Here is a 13,572-nt window from a genome sequence, read left to right as displayed (position 1 = left end):
CAATTTGCTGGGACATAAATGCCATAATTTTGATCTTTATTCCTTTTGATATAAACCAAGCATCACCTTTGGTATTTGTTAAAATAAAAATTCTTCTGGAAGGGTCATGTGTTTAGCCTATCAGTCATTCACATCTTAGTACGAATGAGTTTATTGTTCTTCAGGATGTGTGGGCAGTAGGATGGCAGATCTCCAGGTGGTCACATCTAACGACCAATACCCAGTCTTCTTTCTCCCCTTTAGTGTGCTGCCTTCAGTGTTATTGATGATTTCTTCTGTCTTGACACTCTGGTTTCTCAGACAGGAGGTTTTGATGGAGGGGCAGTGAATGGGCAGTAGAGTTGGTGGTTAAATGATGCCTTTGAGCCAGACAACCTGGGTGCAGAGTACCACTCTGCGAGTCTCCTAACCTCCTAGTCTGTTTCCTTGTATGTACATTGGTGCTAATAATATCTACCTCTTTAGGCTGGTGTGGAAATATTATAAGAGGGTAAACTGAAGACCCCAGAAGCTTGGCAGATGGCAGGAAGACCACCGTCCCCAGGGGAAATTCACTCGTAAAAAGATGCTTAAGGCTGAAGATAAACTCTCCACGGCAGCTTGGCTTATTGTTCCCATTTCCTTCCCTTTTCTTTTGAGTGCCACTAGATATTTCCCAGCCCCGTGGGAGGCTCTGGCAGGTGGCTTGGAGGCTGCTCACTCAGGTGCAGGTGAGCAGCTCAGAGAGGCAGAAAGGGCTGAGGGCCCTGCTGAGTGCCACAAAGGGAGGCTGTGGTGAGGGCAGGGTGACCCCATGGCTGAGAGCCTCAGGGCTGACCGACCAGCTGGGGCTCGGGTGAGCATCACAGAGGCCAGCAAGATGTCCCTGGAGGATGGCCCTGGAGTACTTGCGACCCCATTCAGGGGACAAAGAGCATGACACCCTAGGCCCGAGGAGAGAGCCCGCCTCAGCCTGTCCCATGAGGATCCACCAGGGACCTCTGGAGGAAAGAGCCTCAACAAGGAGTTTAATCTAGAAATTGAATATTTATCCTCCAAAGACTATTTTAAACCAAAAGAGGCAAATTACACTGAAAGAGCTAATGATTGAGGCCCCTGGCACTGCATGGAAACAGGGCCCCAGTGCAAGAGGAGATTGGTGCCGGGCAGCGAAGGCCCCGTTTGTGCCCATCTAACAGGTGTGGGCAGTCCCGGGCCCGTGCCTGTGGACTGCAGGCTTGTCTCGGCCTTCAGGGCCAGCTCCCCCAGCTCCACATCTCGGGGTTCACTGTTTGAAGATTGAGGACTGGAGAGTATAGCAGGCTCCAGGGTACGAGGGCCCTAATTCCCACCTACTGCTTTTTTTGCTCCAGCTTTTTGGATCTTGCTCCAGCTCAAGGGCTTCTCCTCAATTTTGAGGAAGACAAGGCATAACCCAGAGGGCATGGTGGGCTCTTGTCCCTGTCCTGAAAGACAAAATTTCTTGCGGATGTTTGCCAAGATATACTCCCATGCCGGGATGATGTGTTACAGGAGGTAGATTACGCTCTTTATTATTTTTCTTTTTGAGACAGTCTCTTGTTCTGTCACCCAGGCTGGAGTGCAGTGATGCGATCTTGGCTCACTGCAACCTCGGCCTCCCGGGTTTAAGCGATTCTCCTGCCTCGGCCTCCCGAGTAGCTGAGATTACAGGCGCATGCCACCACGCCTGGCTAATTTTTGTATTTTTAGTAGAGACGGGGTTTCACCATGTTGGCCAGGCTGGTCTCGAACTCCTGACCTCTCAGGTGATCCACCCACCTCGGCCTCCCAAAGTGCTGGCATTACAGGTGTGAGCCACTGCGCCTGGCCTACTTACGCTCTTTAAATTATCTTGCTGTCAACTCCTCTTGGGGATCCTTGGCCCCTTCCCTACCTACAGTGCCAGCCTGCTACTGCCTGGCCCCTTGGCACAGGGCCCATCCTGCTCAGGACAGGTAGGACTGTCTCCATCCTTGCATCTTTTTAAAGGAGAGACCAGCTTAATGTGCTTGCAGATTTCCTGGGAAAACCTGGGTTTTCTGCCTGAACTGGGAAGCGGAAGGATGGAACTCTGGGCCGTGTCTCTGCTGGGGTTACCTCCAGGCCAAGGTGGTCTGTCCATTCCCCGCTGCCCCCAACTGCCCAAGCTGGGCCGTTCATGCAGCTTCCTGGCCTCCCTTCCTGAGCTCAATGTTGAGTAGCCCCTCTGCTGCAGACAAGCCCCTCGGTGGAGGTGGTGGGGTGAATGAGGTCCTGCCCGCTTCCACGGCCCACGGGGGCAGTCGGAAGCCAACCACCTTCGCCCATCAGCCCTCAGGTTTCTAGCTGGGAGAAGCGCCCACAGGGGCAGCTGTTCTGGGTCTGTACAGGGGAGGCAAGGCTGCCCCAGCAGAGTCCAAGGCCACAAATGACAACAAAACGTGGCCCTCCAGGCCCACAGTACTGGTCATATCTGGATTGATCAAGGGCAAGAACCCCGGGACTCACATGAAAAAGGAGAACATTTAGACAAAGCAAGGCCGGCCCTGCAGGGCCACATATTCTGCGATCACATGATTCGAGCCGCTGACACCTGGGCACTCTGCAGCACAGAACCTTCTGCCTTTAGCCTTGGTACTCAGTCTGGATAAGGCCAAACAGGATTGATAACTCGACTCCCTGATTCTAGCAACAGTATTTAAAACTCCCTAGGAAGGGTATTGCTTAGACACCACCCAAATCTGCCTTTAATCACAGGAATGTGGCTCTCACCCATCCTCTGGGCCCTATTCAGTTTCAGTCTGCTCAATTTGGGGGTGTGCTTGCTCTAGTACTGTACTTCTAAACTAATTCGTCTGCAAGTAAGCCCTTTCCTTGGAGAGGAAAAAAGGCTTACTCCAAGAACTGATGTGGGGAGTGGGCAAAAACATGTGGAGGAAACACGGTCTCCCCTCACAATTCCAATGGGGAACTGTGCAGCAAGGCTGCAGAGCTGTGAGGGAGGGGGCCTGGAGCCCTGGTAAAAGGGCATATCTGAAAAGGTAGTTTCTGGGGGCACCTGGCCAAGAAAAGGATGAAGTTGTTGCAGTCGTCATTTCAAACACCAAGGCAGTAAGACCAGCAGGGGACCTGGAAGAGCCACAACCCCTTGTGGGACTTTGTGCTTTGAGTGGGCCTGGGAGAACGTGACACAGGGACAGTCTCTGACCTTCACCAGGAAGCACTGAGGGCTCAGGACGCCTTGTCCCCAGGAGGCCCCTGTGAAGTGAGGGCCACTCTGCCTGGAGGTGACGGGAGGGCTCTGCGCTGTCAACACTCCAGGTACCCGAGACTTGCAGCCCAGCTGGGAACTTTGCAGAGGAAAGGGGAGGAGGCACATGAGCAGCACGGGGCACTGTGAAGGGGGCTGGGCAGGAAGGAACACAGCAACAGGCTAATTGGGGAGACTGACCTTTTTCCCAGTCTGGCCTAAGGTCAGCCCTAAAAGGTTCCCAACAGGGACTCTCCCTTCTTGCCCTCTTGAGTCCCCACTGGGTCACATCTGGGCACTGCGGCCTACTTACTAAGGACTGTGTCTTGGGTCTTAAGTAAACTCATGCTCAAATTTTTTCCAGCCCAGTTCAAGTCTTATAAATGATTCCTCCGAGATTCTACAGCCTGAGCTCTCTGGAAGCTGTTTTGAGAAGTGTTCTCTCCCAGAAAGAGGCTTCTGTGTTCTTACCTCAGGAACCCCTTTGAACATGGCTCTGAGAGCCAACCCCGAGAAAGCTAGTGTCAGAATTCAGGATACCCATGCTCACCGCAAACACTTTTACCAGGGTCTTCACCATCTCACAAGTGCCTAATGAGTCTTGGACTTCAGAGCAGGTTAAAAGCGTATTAATCTAGCAACTGTGTCATTGATGTAATTCGTTCCACCATGTGTGGTTTTAAGAAAGAACATATAAATATTCACAGTGACTCTGTCCAATTGTGCCTCTCATGTGTACTCATAACCCTGGGGGAGAAGGCAGGAATTCCAGGTGCTGCGGACAGCTTTCTGGCAAGATGCCATCTACTGTTAATGGAAAAAGACAAGCCGCAAGAAACCAAAGACTAAATGATGTCCTGCTTCCCCGCTAGCTATCTCCTCTGCCCCGAGGGGATGGGTTAAGCACATCAAGAGGAAGCTCAGTACTAAAGAAAAAGGGAAAATTCTCCAGGAGTCTGAGATGATCTGAGCGGAATGAAATGGCATGAGGAAAAACGCCACCGGCTTTGCACAGGGCAGTGACACACAGTCGGGATTCTGACAGCACCTTTCTGAGAAGCAACTTGGGGATTCATTATTGAGTCTTATTAACTCACACAAGTTGAGGGCTAGGTATACAAGGATGCCTTTTGAGGAACAGACTAACATGGATTATACAAATGTTACGTAAAATAAGTAATTCTCAAGTTTAATAAAAGAACAAAACAGCAGACGGATAAGAATAAATGTGCATCCTTTTAGTAGGCTTAAGCCATGTGTTTTGGGCAGACTTTTTTTTTTTTTTTTTTGAAACGGAATCTCGCTCTGTCACCCAGGCTGGAGTGCATGCAATGGCACAATCTCAGCTCACTGAAACCTCTGCCTCCCGGGTTCAAGCGATTCTCCTGCCTCAGCCTCCTGAGTAGCTGGGATTACAGGCATGCGCCACCACGTCTGGCTAATATATATATATATATTTTGTATTTTTAGTAGAGATGGGGTTTCACCATGTTGGTCAGGCTGGTCTTGAATGCCTAACCTCAGTGATCTGCCCACCTCAGCCTCCCAAAGTGCTGGGATTACAGGCGTGAGCCACTGTGCCCTGCCAGACTTTAATGTTTTTAAAAGTGCGGCGCTTTTAGGGAGATGAAGGAAATGAACATACTATAAATCTGCAGGCATTTAAACCCCTCTGACAACAATTAAGATGGTGCATTCACAAAGAAGCTTTAAATCAAACAACCCATAATACTTGATGTAGAAAATGTTCCAGCTTCCATAATTCTTTATTAAATATTTGACAAGTTGCATCGCTTCTTTACAATGACTTCATTTTGTCACATTAGTCTTTTGCTGTCAGGAAAACAATCTACAGTTTCTCTTTAGATCTCTCAAGAAAAAAGAAAAGCGAAAGGATTGTTCTTCAAGAAAACTTCCTGTGTGTATCAAATTCAACCATATTTTAAAGCTATTCTGACTGTGAAAATGAGCATTATTCATAAGTTGCCTTAAAAAAAATTCAAGGTAGTTTGGTTTTTACCACTGTATCAAATAGTACTTGGCTTCCTATTAGGAGGTGGGTTTATAATAAAAAGTTATGAAACATTGAGAATTTATTTGGAATGCTTGAAACTCTTTTCACCTTAAAAGTCACTGTTTTTTTCATGTTTCATTTGATGATAGATCCTGAATTAAGAAATGACAGCAAATTAACATCATCTTCCTAGGGTTTTCTTAGGCTCCAAGGGTGGAAATTCACAGGACACAGCTTGGAGAAAACTGTAGAAAGGACTAAACTCTCACCCCCTTTCGAAACCAGATTACTCAATAAAGGTAAAAATGCTATACAAATATATACAAATATATTTGGACAGCATATGTACGTATATATGTATATATATTACATACAGAGTAGTAAAGGAAGAACAAAGTCACGCAAAGTTAACATGAAGGAAACCGTGACAATCTAGGTGAAATCAGTCTGAGTAAAAGGGGAAAACTGGCTTACACAGGAACACATATCTGCAGACACAGAGTTATGGTCATGAGGAAGGCTTCTGATGCACTGGTACGGGGTTGAGAATGCAGTGCACGCGAGGTTAGGCGCCAACAGCAATGCTACTCCTTACACACAGAAAACCAACGAACAGAAAGACATGCCTTTGAAACATGCGTTGCTTTCAGTGGAACATCTTTAACAAACAACAGATGTTTAATGAGGTTTGCTTGGAAAATTTCATGCCAACAGGAAGCTAACCCTTTTCTAGAAAACGTTCTCCAAGCTCCCGTCCTAATGCTATGGCACTTTCTCTGACATACTGAGAACACTCTGGGGTGGGGGTGTGCGTATGCAAATGTATAGACACTGTTCATTAAGGCTTATATAAATTAAAAAAGTGGTCCAAAGAATATCACATTTTTTCCCCAGTTTTAAAATCTAAAGTACAAAGTGGAGTTTATAAGGATTTGTTTTTTAAAAACACATCTCAGTCCTGAAATTGGCAGTTCTGACACGACTTATCAGGATGTACCCCAATGCCTGAATGACAGAGGTAGTGATCTTCGGGGTCAGGGGAGGTCAGGAAGGGAGCAGGCGGGCAGTTACCCTGCACAGCGGCACCCTCTACTGGCAAGGCAGAAAATGATACCAGACAGCACCTCCCACCTCTCCCTCTTAAGTACAGGGGTGCAGGGGCAGGGTAAGGAGGAGACAGAAGAAAGAGAACTAGCACAGTGTCACGTAGGGGCTGCAGAACTGATTAACCCAGGCTCTCTTTATACGTTTTTAAATTTCAGAGGTGAGTACAAGACTCTTAGAAATACAGGAGTCGACTGTTAATGGGTAACTGTTAGAATAATTAAAAAGTTGCTGTGTATGAACCTGGCTTTCAGGGGGGCCAGTGTGGATCTGGCAAGATAGCAGCGGTGCACACTGTCTATGCAACAATGGGAGATGTAGAAAATGGTTCAAATGTTTTGCACGCTGTTTCTCAGAATCCGTCACTGTGAGGCCGGGTGCGGTGGCTCATGCTTGTAATCCCAGCACTTTGGAAGGCTGAGGCGGGAGGATCACCTGAGGTCAGGAGTTCAAGACCAGCCTGGCCAGTATGGTGAAACCATCTCTACTAAAAATACAAAAATTAGCCAGGCGTGGTGGTGGGTGCCTGTAATCCCAACTATTCGGGGAGGCTGAGGCAGAAGAATCGCTTGAAGCCAGGAGGCAGAGGTTGTGGTGAGCTGAGATTGAGCCACTGCACTCCAGCCTGAGCTACAGAGCAAGACTCTGTCTCAGAAATAATAATAATAATCTGTCCCTTTGTCCTTACATGGGAGAAATAATACATGCCAAGTTGCTCTGTATCCCTCATTGTCTGAATTTAGGGAATATCTGATGTCACCTTCTGAAGGGTCCTGGAAACAAAAACCAAGTGTCTTACCTTTGTTCTTGAGATTTGTTAGAGGACTGGCTGCAGAGAAGCATAAACATTTCAGGCAAAAAGGAAAAGAGCACTGAAGCTGGGAATACACCGCAACACAGACAATGAATGCCTCACTGCTGCCGGCTCCAGGGCCAGCAGTGGAGAGGCACAGGCTGTTGGACCTTCATCCCGCCAGGTGCTCTTTCCACATCCTTCCTCGGGCCAACAAGGGGCAGGAATGGAAATACCCGGGACCCACAGGCAGCTGTGATAACTGATGTTAAGAGACCCGCAACAGGCAGTGTGTGAGCTCCGGCACGTACTTCTCAGCCTCACGTAAGTGGCCCATAATAACTACAGCTTCAGCAGACAACTAAAGAGACTGCATTAAGGTGATTTCTCTGGCTATAAAGAGAGCCCGGCCTGCAGAGCAGTGTGGCTGCTGGGAACTCTGGGATAGGCAACACTGCCCTCTCTCCCCCAGGGCTACTCCCCGGGCAGGTCGAGGCCCAAGGAATGACCCAGCAACTGCTCCTTACCCAGCACACTCTCTTTACTGCCACCTGCAATTACGCTGTGAAGATGACTGGGTGTGGCCATCATGATTCAGAGAAATCAAGATCTATGACCATTTTAGGCAAAGAGAGAAACCTGGAGAATTGCTGAGGACTACTGAACCTTGTTTTGCTTTTTTAAAAAATACTAAATCCTCACTTCAGCATATTTAGTTGTCATTAAAATTAAGCTGATATTATTAAGGGGTTGATGAACTGAGGTGTCACTCACAATTACTGCCTTCCAAGTATTCATGGGGTAGATTTCAGTAATTCTTGTTTGCTTCTGGCTTAGAAATTGTCAGAATGATTTTTCTTTTATACTTTCCAATACTTGACTTAATATGCATTTAGTGACTATTCTGTTTTTTTCAATATACAGTTTACAAGATGACAGAAGAATCCCAGTTCTTAGGTTAGAATTGGATTTCTCCCTCTACAATTACACAATTACTCTCAAAAACCAAGAAAGCATACTGCTCGACTCAGGCTCTGGCATGATTCTTAAAAAGAAAACTGCCTCTAGACTATGGGGGCTTACAAAAAGATTTTTGCCACTGAGACATTTGTCATGTTAACTGTAGGGGAAACGTCTCACCAATAGTCAAAACTCATGAGCAGGAATTTTTTTTTTTTTTTTTTTTTTTTTTTAGTTACATAGCATCTAAGTTTTCTGATCACTACCAGGTAATTTTCAACCAATAAGAAAAAGGAACCAACACTCAGCTCTGTAGAAATCTACCTTCTTTTAGAAACCTCAGGCCTCTGCACCCCTTTAGACAACTCATTTACAACCACAACCTTCCATGGCTTCTCACATGCCAGCCAGGGCAGGGTAAAAACGGCAATTTCTTACACCGAAAGGTCCTTTTTATGTAACAAACAGACCTCCCCAAACCACAGCTTTTTTGTCCTATTGATGACTCGCATGAGATCAAATCTCTAGTGTCCCCTAACTGCCCCGACAGGGTCTAGGACAACACAGGTTAAAAAGGACAGCAGGGTCGTTCAACTCCCACACTGCCTCAGGTGTTTTCTCAAAGCACGACAATTCTGCAATGGAGACTTACACGTGGAAAAGAATCAAACTGTGCAGGTACCCTCAGTCCTCTGCCACTACCAGCTCAATAGCTTGAGCTCAGAGGATCAAGTTAAGTCTCTGTCTCACTTTTAATCTAGCACACAACAGGCACAACTCAGGCAGTACACGGTATTGAAGCATGCAACAGGTCATTGGTAACAAAACTCAGTTAGATTAAGAGTACATTAAATAAATCTTTGTAGTTGAGTAGAAATCACAAAACAGTTGGTGAGGACAGGTCTGTAGGCTCAGCTTTACATCCAGGTTTTTATACACCAGCAGCCAGATTCACAATTGATAGATATTGCACCGGAAAGATGTGTGCAGGGAAAAGAAATCATCATCACATTTAATGTTCATGATAAAAAAATAAAAACAAAACCAGATATGACCTCCATGTAGTACATAAAGTGCCTTCAGAATTGGTGCATTTACAACAAAAACTGGTTATTTAGCTACCATTAGCAAACGCATACAAACAGGAGACTAAACAGATCTGGTTTCCACAGTTTTGAATCAAGCAGTGCCAAGTTTCATTCAAAATGTCTCTACTACAAACAGCAAAGAGGAAATAGAATAAAAGATGACTGTACAGCGCCAGGAAGGGTTAAGTAATTTCTCTGATGAGAAATGGGAGTCCAACCCTGTCTCAAATGTGTTAGAGCACATGTAATTACTTCTAAGGAATAATGGCGTGATTCCTTTCAAGTCAGCACAAAATTTGTCATGCTATGTTACAGTTCTCTCAGCCTGTAGCTATTAGCTAAATTTGTACCAAAAAACCCCAAAACAAAAACGTAATATCCAGTTTTTCATTCTGAGTATGGAAAAAATTATCATTATGTCTAATACTCTATTGGAAATTCTCTCAAAGTACTTGTCTGTAGGTTTTTGGACAAAAATTTGCCTTCCAATTCTAATAAAGTAGAGGGTGGAGGTGTCAGAGTACTTCAAAAATAAAAATGTCATTGACATTAAGCCTGGTATGAAAGTGAAATACAAAAAAAAAAAAAAATGCTCACTTTTCCAAGTACATGAGACATCTTTAATCATAACGAAATAAAATCTGAAAATCGGTCTAAATCATTTTAAAAAGTAAACATGAGTCGTAATACTATACCTGTTGAGTGATTAATTCCATTCATTGTCATTAGAAAGGATGTAAAATATTTATTAAGGGCTTTGCCTGCAGAGGCACAACATAAATAGCATTAAGTCTTCCTGAAATGTAATTAGTGTACACATCAACCAGTTGATAATTTGTGGTGGGAAAGGCAGGAACTCAAGCTGGGACCAGGTTCCCGCATCCGAACTTGGACGAGTGCGTGGTGAAGGCTTGGCTCCAGGGACCATGCCTGCAGCTGCTCTCTGCCATCGCCTCTGCAAAAGTCTGTTAGGCAAATGCAAAAGTGCAAGCAGAACTTGCTTGAAGAACAACCACCCCCGAGGCAGAGGGTGCTTAATCCACCCCTTCAAATCCTTGAGCATTTTCCACGGCCATGAGAAGTTTCTCTCGTAAATCTTCAAAGGTTTCATATGGAGGTAAGTCAAGGCGATTAAAGCTGCAAAAGGAACAAAAAGTGTAGGTGAAAAGCCACAACGGCACTTCCTCGATCTGGTTAATAGGGCATGAGGTTTGAGTAAGAGAATAAAAAAGCCTTAACCAACAATTTTGATTACCTGGAGAAAAAAACCCCAAAAACCTCTAGCTATGAAACACCCACACTAAATAAGCTCTTGTAATTTACAGAGAAAGAACATTTTCGAATGGTCCATGAAACCTTTGCTATAGTCAGATGCAGATCTTGGAGGAATCCTGGTGGGAAGGGAAACATGAAAAGCAAAGTAACCGGCAAGATTTCCAAACCCTTGGAACACAGAGTTGATGCTTTTGGAGTTACCCACGAATTAAGACTGTGTCTATCTCTAATACTATTACTTATTCCACACTAGGCCTCAAGCCAAGTGCTTTTCTATTAACTCACTTCATTTTCGTCACAACCCTATGAAGCAGGTCATGTTATCTCCATTCTGCACAGGAGCTCCTGGAGCAGAGACATAGGGCAAGGTTCCTGAGGTCACAGTCTTTGTCAAACGGCAGACCCACAAACAGAACCCAGGCTGTCCGGGGCTCGGGAACACCAGTGCTAAGCTACCTCCTCTGATCAAAGTCAGGCAAAATTGACATTTGCTATGTAAAGTTGCATTTAGAAAAAGTCCCTACATATCTGGAGGCTTCAGGTGGGGGTAGGGGCTGCAAATCGCCCTGGCAATAGTGAGGGTTTTCAGACAAATGGATGGCCTCTGTGCTTCTGTGACATGGGGAAACTGCACATATGAGTGCCAAGTGGATCGGATCAGTGGGCCTGGCATACAGCAAGGGCTCAATTACTCAAGAGATGGTATCAGTGTTAACACCTTTCAACATTTACTGTATGTCTACATGGGGCTCAAGACCAGAGCTTTTAGCCACAGAACCTGCACCTCTGTGTGTGTGTGTATGTGTTGGGGGGTGATTGCTGATGTGTATCTGTCATGAAAATGGCACGCACACTTGCCACAGCTCATTATGACGTAAGAGCTCATGTTCATGGAGTGCTCACCATGCCCCATCAGCCTTGTCTCAATGTTATGAACCCTGGCAATCACTTTGTAAGGCAGGTAATGCTTCACCCCTATTTCACAGAGGAGGAGCTTGAGACACAGCAAGGTTAGGTAACTTGCCCAAGGTCACACGGGGCCAGGTACAGCCCTGGGGTGCTCCAAAGCCCAGCTCTTGAAGTGCACTTGTGCTGCCTCTGCCGTGAGTGCTCAAACTGTGTTTAAAACCACCCCCTCCAGGTATTGATGTGTGATTCCAAGAATGAGCAAAGTAACTTCTTAGGTTTTAAAAGCTAACCATTCACGTGCTCGCTTTGGCAGCACTTGCACATATACTAAAAGCTAACCGTTGTAACAGCAACAGAAAAGAAACAAATACCGTAGAGGGCCGTTTAACAACCCCTAAATATTGAATAAGTCCCACTGAGTTCCACTTGGATTCTCTAACAGCCACTAAACACTAAAAGACAGAGAATAACACTGTGCTTCTCAAACTGGGGTTCTCAGGAACCCAGGAATCCTAAAAGAGTAAATACTAATACAGGCTTTTAACTTTCTATTATCATATTAATAAAGACAGGACTTCACATCTACAGATGGCATTTAAAAGAGCCTTTCACCGAAACTGGCTTCAGGCTTTTCAGCTGGGGTTTCACAGTCCCGGGCCTGCAATCCCTATGGGGGTCTCAGGCCCATTTTTGAGAATCTGTGACCATTTTTTCCCTTTAAAAAAGGTGCACAGATTATTCAGGTTTGAGAAACACTGGCATGATGAAGAGAGAGGCAAAGACGGGATGTCAAGATCTGAGGTTCTGAATCATGCTGCTTAATGCTTCACCGCTTTGCATCCCAGTGTTATCTGTAAAAAAGTGGGTCATAACATCACCCACCTCTTAGGACCACTGTGATGATGGTATGAGTCAATCGCATCAAGTGCTGAGCACCATCCCCGGAATGAACAGAGTGCTTGGTGAGTGTGAGTTCCTATCATTTCAGAGGTCAGGACACACGGACCTGGCTTTGCTCTGCATTAATGAGCTGGGTGACCTTAAGGAGCTCATTGTCCTCACAGGGCTTCAGCGTCCTCATGTGGAAGACGCATGGGCTGAACGAGATGATTTTTGTTTGCTTTAGAGTCTACCTAAAAGGGCAGGTGGGCCTGTGATTCTTAATGAAGAGTAATTTTAAATGTCTGAGTAGTGACCTTTTATAGAACAATGAAATGAAATCCTTTGAATGTCAGACACTCAATAATCACCATTGGAAAGCTTAATGAAAGGTACCCTCATCACAGAGAACCAGATCCTTCAGCTTCTGCTCTTCTAGGAAATCAGATTTTTATTCTGAACTTTAATTGTGTATCATAAAACGTGGAAGAAATTAAACCTATGTATGGCAAAATTTTATGTCAGAACTGTTGCCACGAAACAGCCAGTGAAGTTTCTGTTTCCTATGTCAAAATACAGTCAGGGTCAGGTAGGGAGGAAAGCCATTTAGAAGAAACAGCAGAACAGTCCCACTCATGCTAGCCAGTGTTGCTTGCAACTGCCAGTCCTCTCCAACCGGGTCAAGTTAGTCTGGGGAGAACATCATTAGGAAAACTACATAGTTGCTTTATTTCCGTGACACATAAAGAGGAAAATAAGTTCTGGTAAGAGCCAGCTGGGTTGTTCCCTTCCTGTAGGTGGATCTTTGCCCTTCCTAGGGAAGAGCTGTGAATTTTCAACCCTGCCAGCCTATAAAAATCATCTGGGGAGCTTTGAAAATCCCACTGCCTGGGTCACACACCAGACCAATGAAGTCCAAATTCCAGGCATCAGTGATTTCTTTAAAGCTCTCTAGATGGTTCCAACATGCAGCTGAGGTTGAGAACCACTGAGTTCAGAGGTCTTATCTGGGAAGTTCTACTTGTGGCAGAATCATGTGGGCTCCGAAATAAAAAAGACAGTTCAATAGTAAGATATGTGTCCCTGAAGTCACAGAGAAACATGGGCTGAATGAACATGAAATTGGTTCACTAATTTGGTTTCCTTGGAAAAGTCTAAAAAGAAAGTGGGTATATCAACAGAGGCAGTGTATCTGGTGTAGTGGTAAAGGGTGCAGGCTCTAATTCTGGTAGCTCTGAGTTCAAATCCTGTGATCTGGGAATCTGTGACTCTGGTGAGCCCTGGGCCAGCCTTCTGACAGCCCAAGGGAATAACATATCTC

The 13,572-nt window shown here is 45.5% G+C and overlaps 1 protein-coding gene across 10 annotated transcripts in view; it reads right to left on the bottom strand.

Moving 5' to 3' along the window:
* Positions 1–4,976: 4,976 nt before the first annotated feature.
* The window catches only part of NEDD4L (NEDD4 like E3 ubiquitin protein ligase), a 365,125-nt gene continuing 356,529 nt past the window's right edge, over positions 4,977–13,572 (bottom strand). For all 10 annotated transcript variants that reach the window (XM_034943816.3, XM_057300460.2, XM_057300462.2 and 7 more), the window contains one exon: positions 4,977–10,325. In XM_034943816.3, coding sequence (XP_034799707.1) covers positions 10,223–10,325 — 103 coding nt within the window. In that variant the 3' untranslated portion in view covers positions 4,977–10,222. The remainder of the gene's footprint in view (positions 10,326–13,572) is intronic.

This window comes from Pan paniscus, chromosome 17 (assembly GCF_029289425.2).
Source record: "Pan paniscus chromosome 17, NHGRI_mPanPan1-v2.0_pri, whole genome shotgun sequence".
NCBI classification, from domain to species: Eukaryota; Metazoa; Chordata; class Mammalia; order Primates; family Hominidae; genus Pan; species Pan paniscus.
Note: the sequence above shows the minus strand (reverse complement) of the source record. Positions and strands in the feature narration are given on the sequence as shown.